At 43.5% G+C, this 16,934-nt stretch overlaps 1 protein-coding gene across 4 annotated transcripts in view; it reads right to left on the bottom strand.

Annotated features, from left to right (window-relative positions):
- Positions 1 to 7,555: 7,555 nt before the first annotated feature.
- The window catches only part of LIPE (lipase E, hormone sensitive type), a 74,580-nt gene continuing 65,201 nt past the window's right edge, over positions 7,556 to 16,934 (bottom strand). For all 4 annotated transcript variants that reach the window (XM_030212693.1, XM_030212694.1, XM_030212695.1 and 1 more), the window contains exon 10: positions 7,556 to 9,925. In XM_030212693.1, coding sequence (XP_030068553.1) covers positions 9,629 to 9,925 — 297 coding nt within the window. In that variant the 3' untranslated portion in view covers positions 7,556 to 9,628. The remainder of the gene's footprint in view (positions 9,926 to 16,934) is intronic.

Genomic DNA, 16,934 nt, shown 5'->3' with positions numbered 1-16,934 from the left:
AGAATATATTTGGCCTGGGCTTCCAGGATGGTGTTTTTGAACAGCATCCATGCTTGATGTAAATTTTTGACCCTCACAGTCGCTCCTCTAAGTTTTTTTTTCACTGTATTTCTCATTTTATCATAGTCTCCTTTTTTAAAGTTAAACGCTAACGTATTTGATTTCCTATGTATACTTACTTCAAAGCTAATATCAAATCCGATCATATTATGATCACTGTTATCAAGCGGCCCCAGCACCATTACCTCCTGCACCAGATCATGCGCTCCACTAAGGACTAGGTCTAGAATTTTTCCTTCTCTCGTCGGCTCCTGTACCAGCTGCTCCATAAAGCTGTCCTTGATTTCATCAAGGAATTTTACCTCCCTAGCGTGCCCCGATGTTACATTTACCCAGTCAATATCGCGGTAATTGAAATCACCCATTATTATTGTGTTGACACAGCAGCAAACATAGCAACAACATTAAACTGTGTGTGTGCCAACACAAGGACAAACAGCAGGCCACAGAGAGGCAAAGATGCCTCTCAAAGTAAAACTAGAGATCTTAGATGTAGGCAATAATTCACCATTTATATCCCTGTAGAATCCCGAAAAAAATGAGTTATACAGGCAAAATATGAGCCTATGGATTTAGAATACAGTGTAGTCAGAAATACATGATGGCATGTCAGCTTCTATCAAATATGATCACTTATCTGTGAAGAAAAAATATATGAACTAGAATCCAAGTAAGATCAAGTTTGAGAAACACTGCTTGACGTCGACGAGTCCTCCATGGGTGAAAAACCTTGTTGTTCCAAATATTCTGTAAGCGCACCTGGGTCTTCAAAAGATTTAGTTACATTACTAACAGTTATCTTCATAGTCGCAGGAAAGAACAAGCCATATCAGGCACCAATTTTTTTCAGTTGGGGCGAAGCGCCAGAAATTTTTTCGTTCGATCCACTATTTTTATGTAAATCAGCAACAATAAGAATTGAATTTCCTTCATATTTCATTGGTGCTCTTGCCCTGGAAATCTGTGGAATTTGGTGAGCATGTTGGTATCTCAATAGTTTAATAACTATTGGACGAGGTTTAGATGAACCTTGAATGATGAAAGATGGCATCCAATGTGCCCTCTCAATTTCTAAAGGTGATGTGAAGGAAGTCAGTAGAATCTTCGGGATCCAGGAATATAGAAACTGAAAAATGTCCTGGTCTTCATATTTCTCTGGTAAGCCCAGAATTTTAATATTTCGCATGGACCGGTTGTTTAAATCTTCCTGAATCTTTGTCCAGTTCTTTTAGTTAGTCTGGGAAGCATTTGTAATTGAGATTCCTGTGCATTTAAGCACTCTTCTGAGCATGTGATGCATTTCTCATGCTGAGTATGTTGTAGTTCACTAATTCTTCTTTTAATTTAGAGAGTGCTTCTCCATTTTCTTTAATCAGTTCTTTCACTTGTAAAAGTTCCTGTAGTAGCAATTGTAAAGAGGCCTCCTCAAGAGCTTCCACCTTTTGTTTACACGGTGACGGAGGATCTTGTTTAGATTTTTTAAAGCCTTGCATATGAGGTTGAGGTAGTGAATGCATATCATTTTGTTATGAAGAAGCCATAATGCAGTTTCTTCCAAATTAGCAGGATCCTACATATGACGAAGGAATATATTCTTTGAGAAGCAGAGCTGTGCTCTCACATGGACATTTTGCTTGGTGCTCGCTAGCGCCCCCCCCCCACAAAAAAACCTTTTTTGAAGCTGGGTACTAGCAGTAAATTTGAGAGACTGAGATTGTATCCATCATATCTAGTTTACATGTGCAGTTCATTCCTGCCATGGTATGTGACAATATTCAAAAGTGGTATAAGAATAAAGACAGCAGTGGTTACAGAGCTACCAAGTTACCCAATTTCAAGGAGGAGATTTTAGACCAACCCTGGCTCTCTGATAAGCTTATCATTATGGGACATGTAGCTGTGTAGAATGGATTTCAATGGGTAGAACCAGGCACTATAAATCCGACATTGCTTTGGGGTTTTAAGTTCAAAACAAGAATTGACCAAACAGCCTCCCTTCAGACTAATCTTGGGCCCACATAAAAAAATATATGTTGACTTAAATTTGGTTTTGTCAGAATTACTCAGCAAACAGGCCCCCTTCTCTGTGGTTATCAAGCTCTGTACTAATCCCCACAGGTATCATGGTTAGTGTAGCTCTTGTAATAATAATAATAATTTTAAAGAACCTTGCATTTCCATGCTTATTGATGTTTATGTTTTAAGGATGACCCCTCCATGCAAGGCACCCCAGCTTCCTTGGAAGTCTGATGCTATCATGCTATTGCTATTTAGAGCTGTGTTGCTCTGTGTAGGTTATCCCAGTACTCATAGCTGCCAACGTACCCAGTACCAGTAGGGACATTTTAGGCCGGTCCTGGTTTTCTAGTCCTTGATTTTACCCATTAACATCAGTGATGCTGGTTCCATAATGCATCAGAGGGTTGTTTAAAATCCAGGATTGACCTAAAACGTCCCAACTGGCAGCTATGAGCATTTCCTTAATTTACCATCCTTTTGTTTCCCAACCCATGCCCTCATTCCAGTTCTTTTTGCCTTTCACAGCCCCAGTGAGTCTAGCAATGGTCATCACCTCATCGCAGCTGAATCAGACATACTGATTTGGCCACTATAGTTCTGATTTTTTAAGGGAAATCTTTGTAAGAGCTGCAAATCCATGAGTGCAGTAGGACTAAACCAGGGCTGGATCAGTAATAATTCTCGAGGAGAGTATGGTGAAATTAAAAGCATGAAAGCAGTAGAGTCAAGAATACAACCAGAACATCAGAAAATAGTTTTACTTATTTAGGAGTTGAATATAGGTCACAGCTGAGTGCATCTGTTCAACTGCAAATACAGTAACAGCAAGAAGTCATTGTGGAAACCAGGGGCAATGGAACACCTGCCTGGCCAGAGAGGCCATACAATCCCATCTGTGGCCCTGCCTCCTAGTTGCTGATGCTGTAGTGGACAAAATGGCCTCAGTAGCCTAGCCCATTCCATAGAAACAGCAAATGATGACAGAGACCTTATGGCCTATCCAGTCTGCCCATCCATACCATATACTATCCTTTCCTCTTCCTTAGAAATCATCTATGCTTTCTTTCAGGACATCTTTGTCTTCACCATCTTTCACTAGGAGGCCATTCAACATATCTATCATCCTTTCCCCTTTGCTTCTGAGCTTCCTTTCAGTTGAAAGGGGCCCGCCTTCTGTGCATTTAGCTTCAGGGGTATTTAAATGTCTGTAGTGTACCTTCCTTCTCCTGCTTCCCCCCCCCCTAAAGAATACATATTGAGATCTTAGACCACCGAGCATTTTAGTAGCTGACATTCTGTTTATATCTTTTTGAAGGTGTGGTCTCTAGACTTATATACAGTACTCTAAATGAATTCTTACCAGAGGTTTATACAAAGGCATTATCACCTCCCTTTTCTTTCTGTCCCTTCATCTTCTTATACATTCAAGCATCTTTTTGGCTTTACCCATTACCTTTGTTATCTACTTGACCACTTAAAATGATCAGCTATGATCATCCCCAAATCCACCCTTCTTTCATGCACAGAAGTACCTCACCACCCACAACATACTGCTCCCTCGAGTTTTTGCAGCCCAAATGCATAACCCTGCATTTTTACTCTTTCCAACTGATTCTGTTGCCTATAAGGGAAACATAGGTGACTAGGCATGTAACCTGGGATTCCCACTGTTTGGGCCACAGCCACACTACTATAAATTATTAGAATGCACTGTGGTCAAACGTAGGAAGAGAGTAGTACATGATGTGAATAAATTATTGATTAGTTTCCCAGGGTTAACGAAGTTTAGGTTTAAAAGGTTCTTTTTCTCCTCATTATCTTCCAGGCAGACTCAGTTTGGAACTCTCTTCCATTTTCAATTAGGGACATTTGATCTTATACTACTTTTAGATAGGTTCTAAAATCTTTCTTATTCAGAAAGCTTTTAAACTTCATAAGGTTTATCCTATAACTACTCATTTATGAAATATATATACTTTACAATTTTTTTTCTTCATTTTAGTTAACAAGTGTTTGATTTATGACTGTTTTATTTGCTTGGCAATGCTCAAGCTTCTTATATCTGCACAGAACCTGAAAAAAGAGGTTGCACAATATAAAAATTAAGAACAATTAAATAAGAGGATTTGTGTGAATATCTACTTCAGATGGTGCTGCACAAAACAGGAAGACAAAACTTGTCCAGATTAAGGATTGAGACCTGGACAAGTATTGGTTGGCAGCTAGGATGTTTTTAGTAGTGCAGACAGAAACTGGGCAGATTGCAGAAAATGACCAGCTGCCGATCCAATCAGCTACTGTGTTACTGTTTTCAGTAAACTGGAGTGATATGGCAATTGGCAACCTATGGCAATGTGCTCAGAGACTGCAGACTGTTTAGCTTAGCAGGATAGGGTATTATTTTCTTCCTATATCCATTCCTTCTCAGGTCCTGTCCATGATTTTCACTCCTGGGTGACTTAGTTCTGTTTTTACACCCAATGTATTTGTGGAGTTGTATTTGTGTTTTCTTTAACAGTGAATTATGGTTGCCAGGTTGGCTCACTTTACTATATGGAAATAAGGGTCAACAAACAAGCTGTAGGCAGGGCCAGTACAAGGGTATTAAGCACATTGGATGAACTTTCATCCTTCTATATCTCCCCTCCCTCTATTACCTTTCAGGTCTTTAGGCTTGCCACAGAGATTATAATTAAAGATAACAATCATGATTACTGCAACAGTACCCACTAAAGAGCAATCACATAAAAGCGCCTAATTGGATAGCCTACTGTAAATACTAAGCTTTGTTTCAGAGATAAATATATAAGTTAAATGTCTTGAAAACTGGCCTTATTTGAAGGCTGCCCACCCTCCCTGCAGGTGGAAGAAAGCACTATTGATTTAGAATTTGCTCACACCTTTTTCAGTGGTAGCTCAAGTAAGTTACACTCAGATACACTGGGTGTTTTCCTTGTCTCTGCAGGGCTCACAATCTAAGTTTGTATCTGACACAATGGAGTTAAGTGACTTGCCCAAGATCACAAGCAGCAGCAGTGTGGTTTGAACAGGGTACCTCTGGTTGTCAAGACAGGTACTTTGACCACTAGGCCACTCTTTATGTGCTTGTCAGGGCCTTGGCTGCTGCTCTTTATCATCCAAGGTTACTTACTAGTTTGCCTTTTGGTTAGGCTGGCCCTGACAGCAGGCGAGACCTTTTTAACTGGACTAAATTATATATATATATATATATATATATATATATATATATATATATATATGCGACAAGCTTTTGAAAGTCATGAAAGGAGTGAGCTTTCTTGAGAACATAAGAATAGCCATACTGGGTCAGAGAAATGGTCCATCTAGCCCAGTATCCTGCTTCCAAGTGTGGCCAATCCAGATCACAAGTACCTGGCAGAAACCCAATTAGTAGCAACATTCCATGCTACCAATTCTGAGGAAAGAAGTGGCTTCTCCCAAGTCCATCTCAATAACAGACTATGGACTTTTCCTCCAGGAACTTGTCCAAACCATTTTAAAACCCAGATGTGCTAACCACTGTTACCACATCCTCCAGCAGCAAGTTTCAGAGCTTAACTATTCTTTTGAGTGAAAAAATATATCCTCCTATTTGTTTTAAAAGCATTTTCATATAATTTCATTGAGTGTCCCCTGGTCTTTGTTCTTTATGAGAGTGAAAAATCAATTCACTTCTACCCATTCTAAACTACACAGGATTTTATAGACCTCAATCATATCCCCCCCCCCCCCCCCCCCCCAATAGCCGTCTCTTTTCCAAGCTGAAGAGCCCTAACCTCTTTAGCCTTTCCTCATGAGAGCAGTTCCATCCCGTTTATCATTTTGGTCACTCTTCTTTGAACCTTTTCTAATTCTGCTATATCTTTTTTGAGATACGGCGACCAGAATTGAACAACATACTCAAGGGCAGGTTGCACCATGGAGTGATACAGAGGCATTATAATATTCTTGATCTTATTTTGCATCCCTTTCCAAATAATTCCTAGCATCCTGTTTGCGTTTTTGGCTGCCACTGCACAGTGGGCAGAAGATTTCAGCTTATTGTCTCTACGACACCTAGATCTTTTTTTGAGTGCTGACTCCTAAGGTGGACCCTAGCATCAGGTAACTATGATTCAGATTATTCTCCTCAATGTACATCACTTTGCATTTGTCCACATTAAATTTCACCTGCCATTTGGATGCCCAGTCTTCCAGTTTCCTACGGTCTTCCTGCAATTTTTCACAGTCGAAATGTTTTTTGACAACTTTGAATAATTTTGTGTCATCTGCATATTTAATCACCTTATTCATCATTCTGTTTTCCAATCATTTATAAATATGTTAAATAGCACCGATACCGGTACAAATCCCTGTGGCACTTCACCCTTCTCCACTGAGAAAACTGGCCCTTTAATCCTACCCTCTGTTCTCTGTCCAATAAACAATTCCTATTCCACAGAAGGACACTGCCTCCTATCCCATGAAAATTTTCTTAGGAGGCTCTCATGAGCAACTGTGCCAAAAGCTTTCTACTAAGCTGCTACATCTACTAAGCTGTCATTCTGGTATTTTCTGCAATAGTTTATGGTATGTCTATGAGGACTGATGGGTCCTTTTAATTTTTGGCTTGTTTCACTGATGTAGCACCCCATTTACATTTTTTGCATTGCCTCATTACATTTATAACAAGCTTATATTAATGCTTCTTCATTTTGAATGTCTTTATAGCCCTTACTATAATGGAAACTTCAGGAGTACATAACAGAAAACATTTGAAATTAGAATGATCAAATACTTTGAAATGAACACAAATCGGAGAAAGCAATTCTTCACTCAATGTGTAATTAAACTCAATTTATTGCCAGAGAATGTGGTAAAAGCAGTTAGCTAAGCAGGGTTTTAAAAAGGTTTGGATAATTTCCCCTGAAATTATTAAACCATTATTAAGATGGACTTGAGAAAATCCACTGCTTATTTCTAGGATAAGCAGCATAAAATAAGTTTTACAGTTCTGGAATCTTGCCAGGTACTTGTGACCTGGATTGGTCACAGTTGGAAACAGTACACTAGGCTTAATGTATCTTTAGTCTGTCTCAGTATGGCAACTCTTATGTTCTTATGACTCAATACAGACATTTCTTTCTCACCCATCATCAGATATAAGGCCTTGCAACTGTCTACCCATTACCCCCTCTTCACTAGAGTACAAGGATATATGCAGACAGCGTAAGACCTAATGAGTCTCTACTATTTAAACTCAGTTTAACTGCATTCTTTCGTCACTGATCCAATAAAGCGAGGATAACTCTCAAAAGCTTGTCACAGATGTATTATCTACAAACTTTTTATTCAAATTTAAGGATTTTGGATTTAGGTCACACGTTTTTTGGTTGTAGCTCAAGGTGAGTTATATTTAGGTGTAACATAGTAAATGACGACAGATAAAGACCTGAACGGTCCATCCAGTCTGCCCAACAAGATAAACTCATTTACATGGTATGTAATACTTTATATGTATATCTGAGTTTGATTTGTCCAGCAGGTATCTTCTTGTCCCTGGAGAACTTATAATCTAAGTTTGTACTTGAGGCAATGGAGAATTAAGTGATGGCTTCCCTTATTCTCAGCCCACCACTCTAACCATTACACTACTCCTCCACTTCAATCCTTATCGTTGTCCTTATTTCCAAACTGTCTCTAAGACAGACAAGAATTACATGTCCTAATTGCATGGGTAAAACCAGGGGCTAGTTCAACGCATTTTTTATGATACACCCCAGATTTAAAAAAAATATATTGGAAAGATTTTAAATGGTTGTGCCCTAGAACCTAATTGCAATAGATGTTCAAGAGCACACGTTTTTTTACGAGGATACACTACACACAGAGATCAGAAGTGACTTCACTTGATCACTACCCAATTGGATAAACGATGGTGCTCTCTAGTGGTTAGTTACAAGAAAAGCTCATCCAAAGTCTGTCCCAACTCCTAGTATAAGCCTATTAAAGAATCTCACCACAGCCACTGCCAACAGAGGGCAAGAATGGAGGATTGTAAATGATAGATTAAATAGGTTATTTATTTACATATTTTTCCAGAGCTCACAGAACAATTGTGCAAAGAGATCCTAAGGGGGACAGGGGATGGGAGGTTTGGTCCATTGCTTTAGAAAACCACAGTCTCTTGGGTTTTATTTTTTTCTGAAAGAGGGTAGTTCACAGTGTAGCAGTTAATGAACCAGGAGTTAATAGTCACTGTTGACCTCCCATCCCCCCCACTTAGGTGCACAGTCAAGAGATATAGTCCAAGCATCAGGACCATTCCTTCCTGAGTTAGCTCATATGAGGTCCCTTGGAAAGTCACCCTCGCTGTAAAGAGACCAGCCAGTGCAACAACTGTAACAAGAACTAAAAGCAGGAGTGTAGTAGGAAAGTCCCAATCCCATTGTGCTGCTCAGTCCCTGAGAGTTCCTCTCAGTGTTCCTTGCTCATCACCCATCCCTTCTGAAATGTCATTGCTCTGGGACCTCATTTTGGTGGAATGGGAAGAGTGGCACTCGGGAGTGCATTCTAATATATATATATTTAAATATGAGCATCTGCATTTGTGCAACAGCTTCTATACATCAGAACAAAATGGAAGTGGCTAGGGTAGGGCAGCACCATAGTCACTGGATTGGCCCAGAGCTTGACCAGGCCCTTCTGCTCCACATTCGCTGATATTAAGATATCAGACATTTGTTCTTTGAGATCAGTGGGTCCATATTCTTGACCACATATCCTTTTCTAGCCGACGCTGGGGAGTTTGGTATATGTGCAAACAGTATGGAAATGAACAAAGTGCAATTCTTTGTTCTTTTAGACACTTAGGTTTAGAATCAAAAGGGCTGCATAGGGTGTGTGTGATCTGCAACATATTTCCTGATGTAAAAGGGGGAGTCACCAAAGCTCTCTCAGACCCCACAGCTTTAGTAACGAAGAATAGCTGATAGAAGAAATCTTGCATGAAATTAGCTCTCTATTCTGAAACTCTCTTTTGGTTTTGGACCCATCCCTCTTCCCCTCAGACAAATGTGGGCTTTTTGTCCATTGTCATAAACTGGGAAAGGCAGCATGAAATCATACTTTCCTCCCCTCCTATTATTATTCTTACCAACAGCTATGGAAAGGCCTAGGTACTTCCCAGAGCAGAAAACACAAATACACAGTTTCCCCTTTCTTTCCCAGAAATCCTTCCCCAGCGCCATCTTCCTATCTTTAAGTAGAAGAAAGTGCAGTAGAAGTAGGCAGGAGAGGTTTAGGGGCAGGATGGACCACCTGCTCCACTTCCAACATCACAGGAAGCAGAAGTGTATGCTGTTCAACTGTCCTCTCTCCTAGCCTGGGAGTGTCTCTTCCTCATCAGTCTGGAACAGGTTTGTGCTTTTTCTTTTAATGGACTTTATTGGTGAGAAGGGGTTGTAAGGCTTCTTACTTCAAGGTGTCAGATCGTATGAGAATGGCTGCACCCTCCTCCTACAGTACAGCGACAGCATTTCGCAGCTTTTTATGCCCCAATCTCGCGCTCAGCCACAGGTGTCTTCCCTTCATATGGTAATGCTGGCATCCTCTCCAGCCGACGGTGCTTTCGGACCACGGGAGGTGGGGGATCTGCCAAGAAGACTTGGCGGATACATTCAATACAGACTGCAGTCGCTTCCTTGGTCTCACGGGACAGCTGCGAGAGACTGAGGAAGCCATGGGGCAGGTCTTCTACAACCTGCAGTGTCACTGGTTGCCCCAGGGCCCGTAGCCGCTTAGCAAACATCACAGAGTCATCAAGCATGGGGTCCAGGGCACAAGCCTGTAGGGAATGAGAGTGAGGGTTAATGAAAGGTCCAGAACTGAAGTCAGTGGAGGATATAGAAGGAAACAGGATGAGACTGGGGTCTCTACATGAGGTTCAAAGATCAAGTTTATGGGAAGAAGGCAAAAAACAAAACACAAGTACAAGGGCTAGAACTATGATGGGACATACAGTTGGGGTTCTGAGGCTTGTGTCAGGTCAAGGGCACAATACTGTCTGCAGGGAAGGGAAGTAGGGAGCAAGACTGGAGACTAAAGTACATTGGGCAGTTCAGGGCACAGGCACACAAGGAACAAGCATGTCAAGGACAAAATGACTAAGGAGGAATTAGGAGTTTTTATGATGTGGGGTCCCAGAAAATGGTGCTATGAGATATGCTAGGGTCAAACAGCACATACAAGAATAAATCATCCCCCAAAATCAGTTTAATATGGGTAAAAGAAGTTTTGATATGATCCAGTCCCATAGGGGTGCCAGTGCTATTCTGAAGAAGAAACAGAAAACAATAAAAAAACATCAACTAGCAAATACATGAGGAGCATTTCTACACATGCCTTTCCAATAAACCCAGTGTCCTGGAAGCCATTTATAGGCTCTTATAATGAAGAAAAAAAAATAGATTCAAGAATTTACCTTGTAGGTTTCTTTCTATGTGCTGTTTTATGTTTTACATTTGCCACAATGATCATCATGATTTTAGACATCATGATGCTGCACAACATTTGAAGTACTTTGTAGGTAAGTGGGTAGAAGTTACTAAATACATACAAACAAATAGAGGATACTGATGTGGTCGCAAAAAGTGAATAATGATTCATGGATAAGCAGGACTAGGCAGGGAAGGACAGAAGAGGTAAAACAAAGGGAGTGAGGGAAGGAAAAACAAGAAGGCAGAGGAGTAGCTTTGTGGTTTAAAGACAAAATAAAAACCATGGACTCGGCAAGGGGCAACCAAGTTTCTATAGGCCATCTTAAGAGATATGAGCCATATCTATGGATGTAGATTAGCATAGAAACACCACAAGGACATCAACCACAATCCAAACCACAGACGACTGCAGATAAAGGATGTGGTAAAACCTGAAGTTAATACAATTTCAAAAATATATTCAAAACTCAAATTGTGCACCAGATGTACCAAACTTCGAAAGTGCACAATTAGGCCATTATTTTAGAAGCACATCCATGTATAAAAAGCACCATTTACATATTCTCATGTAAATACAGAATAAAGCCCTATATGTACTTTTATGCATAGGACTGGATTCTGTAAATGGCACACAAATTTATGCATGCAAAATTGTGCACTATCCTGAGGTGCACACGCAAGTAAATTGGCTAATGAGCCAATTAGTGTCAATAACTGGGTGCTAACCATCTATTATTGGCATTAATAAGCACCATATGCCTGGAATATACTTCCTGAGCCGGTACGTCAAGCCTCATCTCTGGCCATCTTCAAATCTAAGCTAAAAACCCACCTTTTTGATGCTGCTTTTAACTCCTAACCCCCATTCCTCCGTTCAGAACCCTCACCTTATCATTCTCACTTCAACTGTCTTTTATCCCTTATATGTCCTGTCTGTCCTAACCCTTATCCCTTACCTGTCCTGTCTGTCCTAATTAGATTGTAAGCTCTGTCGAGCAGGGACTGTATCTCCATGTTCAAGTGTAAAGCGCTGCGTACGTCCAGTAGCGCTATAGAAATAAGTAGTAGTAGTATTTTAGAGAGCCACTATTGACATGTAGAGATCCACACCATACAGAGATTTCAAGGAGGTGTGGTTTGGGCAGGGCTAAAATCTACACATGTAGTCCCCCACTTTAAAAAGGAAATGCAACATGTATGAGGTAAAATCTGCATGTCGGGTTCTACACCAGCTCAAAGGCACGTATACATTTTAAAAGTGCTCGTTTCAGCCAGGGCTTTATACAAAGGATTAAGGGAGTCATTCTTCTTAATCCCCTGATGTTTATTTCTACCTCCAAAATGAAATCAAGTTAACATTGTGGCCTCACTGCTTAAATTGGTGACGTGTAGGTTTGTAAAATGAGGCAGCTCCATGTGGAAATGGTGCCACTTCCACAGGTAAAAAGGCAGACATCTTCTCATGGAAACTGCTGGGATTATGCTCTTCATTTTTTTTCAGTGTGTATGTTTGTAAAATGGCTGCACATGTTGGCATATACTCGTGCACTCCTGCATAGCCTTATAGCTAGTTTGCAAAAGGTAATTTTGGAAGATCCTTTACTAAAATATCACTGGGAACATGATTCAACCTGCATGTCTCAATTCAGAGTTCTTTCCATAAAAAATGGGGCTCTCAGTGTGGAATAGTGGCACATTTCCCCTTCCTCTTCTTGCTCTCCTGTACCTGTCCCCTTTGGATTGAAACTTATCAGTCAGGACCCTGCTGGCTTATGAATGGGAGGTAAGGCTTGAAAGAGAACATGAGCCAAAAGCCACACCATGGTATGGCTGGGCAGACTGGATAGGCCATATGGTCTTCATCTGCCTTCATTTTTCTTTTCTACGTTTCTTGCTGCTATAATCGATATGGGCATATGTTCTGCCCACAGGGAAGAGGTCAGTAGGGGAGGGTGAAATCCTTAGTTCTTCAGGTGCTGGGACCTGGGCTCCTCATTTTTGCTTGCCTGGCTTTCTGTTCTTCCAGTCATAGATGTGCAATCTCATGCTTGCATACTCAGACATATGCATGGATCCTCAGTTACAGGCTAGTTGTTGTGCCATGTACCTAAAACATTTGTGAAGGTGAAAACCCTTACATGAGCTGTGTATTAATATAAATATTGGATCAGGGGGCAAAGATAATTATTAACATGCATCATGTCCATGTGGATAGCTAATTCACACTTACAGCACTCTTTAAGAGCAGGTATACAATTCCACCCAAGCAAACTGCAATGCTCGGGGACCCCATTTATAGCTATTCCTATATCATCTTCTGAGGCAGAACCCCTGCTCTGGGAGGTCCTTTCCAGTATCTTGCTCGGGGCCCTTCATTAGTCTGATATATCAAATATAGGGGCATAGCTACCATTCTCTGAGGACAAGCAGGCTGCTTGTTCTCACTGATGGGTCAGCATCCACGGCGGTCCAGGAACGGAGGATTTTTTCCAGCAAAAATCAAAAAAGTTTTAAGACAGCTTCCGGAGCGCGAGGGACTCGCACCGCGCATGCGCGGCCATCTTCCCAGCCGCGCGAGTCCGTTTCCCGCCTCAGTTTTTCTTTTTCTGCAGAGGAGAGTGGCTGTGCGTTGATCTCTCTCCCTCAGGCTCTTATTTGTGCTTTCTTTTTGTTTTACATCGCCTTTTTGTCTTTTTCTTTTTTCCAGTTAAAAAAAAAATATATATATATATATATATTCCCCCTTTTAAAGTTTTCTTTCAATTTTGTTGCGGCCTTCTTAGGCCACACATACACGGTTCTCATTTTTGTGCCCCTCTGTTGGCATAATCAAGCCTTTTGATTTCGCCGCCGCCGCGATTTTTCCGCTCATGTCATCGAAGCCTCCCAGCAGCTTCAAGAAGTGTGCTCGGTGCCAGCGGTTGATCTCGGGCACTGACCCGCACACATGGTGCATCCAGTGCCTTGGGACGATCATCGCCCAGATGCCTGTAAGTTGTGTCTGAGCTTGAAAAAGCGGACACAGGCGTCGAGAAGAGCTCTTCGGGACTGTCTTTTCGGACGCTGACTGATTCCTCGGTGTCAATGTCGGTACCGAGGTTGGCGGCGTCCATATCGGCACCGGGGATGGCATCGACATCGGGAGTGCAGGTAATGGCTGTCCGGACTTCACCACTAGCTGGGAGTAGTGAGCCGTCGAGTGGGTCTCCACCTTTCTCGAGGGCTCCTGCTGTGCAGGCCCATCAGGACTGACTGCTGTCGGACCCGACCCCGAGGAGGCGTGTGGATTCCACGTCCTCCTCGTCGGTACCGAGGAGTGTAGGTGACGTGCTTCAAGAGAAGGCGAAGAAGCATCGTCATTGGTCTCCTTCGAGACACGGTACCGGGAGCTCTGGGGCGTCGAAGGATTCGGCACCCGAGAAGCGTCAAAACTGGGAGGAGTGCTCACCCTCTATACGAGGTGTCGGTGCGTAGATCTTCGGACAGTCCGGTACTGCCTCCCAGGCCTCCACAGATTCTGACGCCGACTTCTGCACCGGCCCCACAGCCTTCCTCGACAGCGGCTCTAGACGAGCGCATCCGAGCCCTTCTTCCAGGTCTCCTGGAAGGGCTGCTGCGTCAGTCTGTCTCGGTACCGGGGGTGCTTGCGCCCTCGGTACCGTCAATGGAAGTGGCAGCTGGCTCTGTGCCTGTGGTGCGGTCCCCGACGCCGGTACCGCTTGTGGCATCAGCCTCGGCTGCTACCCAGATCAACTCCCCGTCGATGTCGCTGGAGGGAGCTTCATCGCCACCGGCATGTGAGTCGATTTCCCAGCATCGCCATAGAGGACGGCGTTCCTCGGCATCGAGACGGGCCCGGTTTCGGACTGCAGTTAGAGAACTCTTGTCCGATACCGAGGAGGATGCCTAGTGAGATGAAGGGGAAGACCCCAGGTATTTCTCTTCCGAGGAGTCTTGTGGTCTTCCTTCTGATCCTACTCCACCTGAGCAGAAGCTTTCTCCACCGGAGAGTCTCACCTTCTCGTCATTTGTCCGGGAAATGTCTGTGGGCATTCCCTTCCCGGTGGTAACTGAGGATGAGCCCAGGACTGAGATGCTCAAGGTCCTTGACTATCCTTCACCACCTAAGGAGTCGTCCACTGCCCCTTTGCATAATGTCCTTAAAGAGACATTGCTTAGGAACTGAACAAAACCACTCAGTAATCCCACCATTCCCAAAAAAGCTGAGTCCCAATATCGGATTCACGGAGAACCTGAGTTGATGAGGTCCCAGTTACCTCACAACTCTATGGTTGTGGATTCTGCTCTCAAGAGAGCCAGGAATACTAGGGATTTTGCCTCGGCACCCCGGGGCGAGAGTCTAGGACTCTGGACTCTTTTGGGAGGAAGGTCTATCAGTCCTCTATGCTCGTGTCCAAGATCCAATCATACCAGCTCTACCCGAGCATACACATGTGGAATAATGTTAAGCAACTGGCGGACTTGGTGGACAAGCTCCCTCCGGAGCACGCCAGGCTTTTCAGGAGGTGGTCAGGCAGCTGAAGGTGTGTCGTAAATTCCTGTCCAAGGGTGCTTACGACACTTTTGATGTTGCATCCAGATCCGCTGCTCAAGGTATAGTGATGCGCAGACTCTCATGGCTGCGTGCCTCTGACCTGGATAGTTGAACCCAGCAGCGGCTTGCAGATGTTCCTTGCCGAGAAAGTCGAGCAGGTAGTAAAGCAGCTCCACCAGCGGGAAACCGCCCTCAACATGCTTTCCCACCGGGCGCTTTCAGCATCTACCTCAACAGGTAGATGGTTTTTCCGGGAAGGGGGACTGCTCCCTATGCTTACAATAAGCGTAGGTACAATCCATCTTCCCGACAGCCTTCTCAGGCTCAGCCCCAGCGCGCTCGTTCGCGTCAACAGCGTGCGCCCAGACAGACCCCTGCAGCTCCCCAGCAAAAGCAAGGGATGGGCTTTTGACTGGCTCTAGTTGAGCATAGCCACCATAAAAGTACCTGTGCCGGACGATCTACCGGTCGTGGGGAGGTTAAAATTTTTTCACCAAAGGTGGCCTCTCATAATCTCCGACCAGTGGGTTCTTCAAATAGTCCAGTTAGGGTACTCCCTCAATTTGACCTCCAGACCTCCAAATTGCCCACCGGGAGCTCAGTCCTTCAGCTTCCAGCACAGGCAGGTACTTGCTGAGGAACTCTCTGCCCTTCTCAGCGCCAATGCGGTCGAGCCCATTCCCACCCGGGCACGAAGGGCTGAGATTCTATTCCAGGCACTTTCTTGTGCAAAAGAAAACAGGGGGGATGCGTCCCATCCTAGACCTAAGGGCCCTGAACAAATTCCTGGCCCGAGAAAAGTTCAGGATGCTTTCCCTGGGCACCCTTCTTCCCATGATTCAGAAGAACGATTGGCAATGCTCTCTGAACTTAAAGGATGCTTATACACACATCCCGATACTTCCCGCTCACAGGAAGTATCTTCGATTCCGTCTGGGAACACAGCATTTTCAGTATTGTATGCTGCCCTTTGGTCTGGCGTCTGTGCCCAGGGTGTTTACAAAATGTCTAGCGGTGGTTGCAGCATCGCTACGCAGACTGGGAGTGCATGTGTTCCCCTATCTCAACGATTGGCTGGTGAAGAACACCTCGGAGGCAGGAGCTCTACAGTCCATGCAGATGAACTGCTGGAGCTACTTGGGTTTGTGATAAATTACCCTAAGTCCCATCTTCTTCAAGTTCAAAAGCTAGAATTTATAGGGGCTCTGCTAGACTCCCAGATGGCTCATGCCTATCTCCCCGAGGCGAGGGCAGACAATCTTCTGTCTTTTGTCTCCTTGGCCAGAGCGTCTCAACAGATCACAGCTTGGCAGATGTTGAGACTTCTAGGCCATATGGCTTCCACAGTTCATGTGACTCCCATGGCCCGTCTTCACATGAGATCAGCTCAATGGACCCTAGCTTCCCAGTGGTATCAAGCTGCAGGGAATCTACAGAATGTGATCCAGCTGTCCACCGACTTTCACAATTCCCTTCAGTGGTGGTGTTGGTGGAGGCATACTTATGAAAGGCCTAGACCGTGCTGCTAAATATCTAATATCTAAGAATTAAATCTACAGATCATGAGAAGTGGAGACTTCTTTTTTTTTTTTCTGTAGTTTACAATGATATTAAGCAAGCAGGCCAGGTGTCAAGCAAGTATCCCACCCCTCCCTACCTTCCTCTGGCCAGGTAATTGAAAGACAATGAGTTATGCCATTCACTGTTTACATGAGTGTGTTTAAAAGCCTCTGGATACTTTTAGGGGGCAGAACTAATTTCCATGTGTCAGGGGGCGGGGTACCTGGCAGAGCAGAGAGAGA

Source organism: Microcaecilia unicolor, chromosome 8 (assembly GCF_901765095.1).
Source record: "Microcaecilia unicolor chromosome 8, aMicUni1.1, whole genome shotgun sequence".
Taxonomy (NCBI): Eukaryota; Metazoa; Chordata; class Amphibia; order Gymnophiona; family Siphonopidae; genus Microcaecilia; species Microcaecilia unicolor.
The sequence above is the reverse complement of the archived record's forward strand: the minus strand, read 5'-3'. Positions and strand labels throughout refer to the sequence as shown.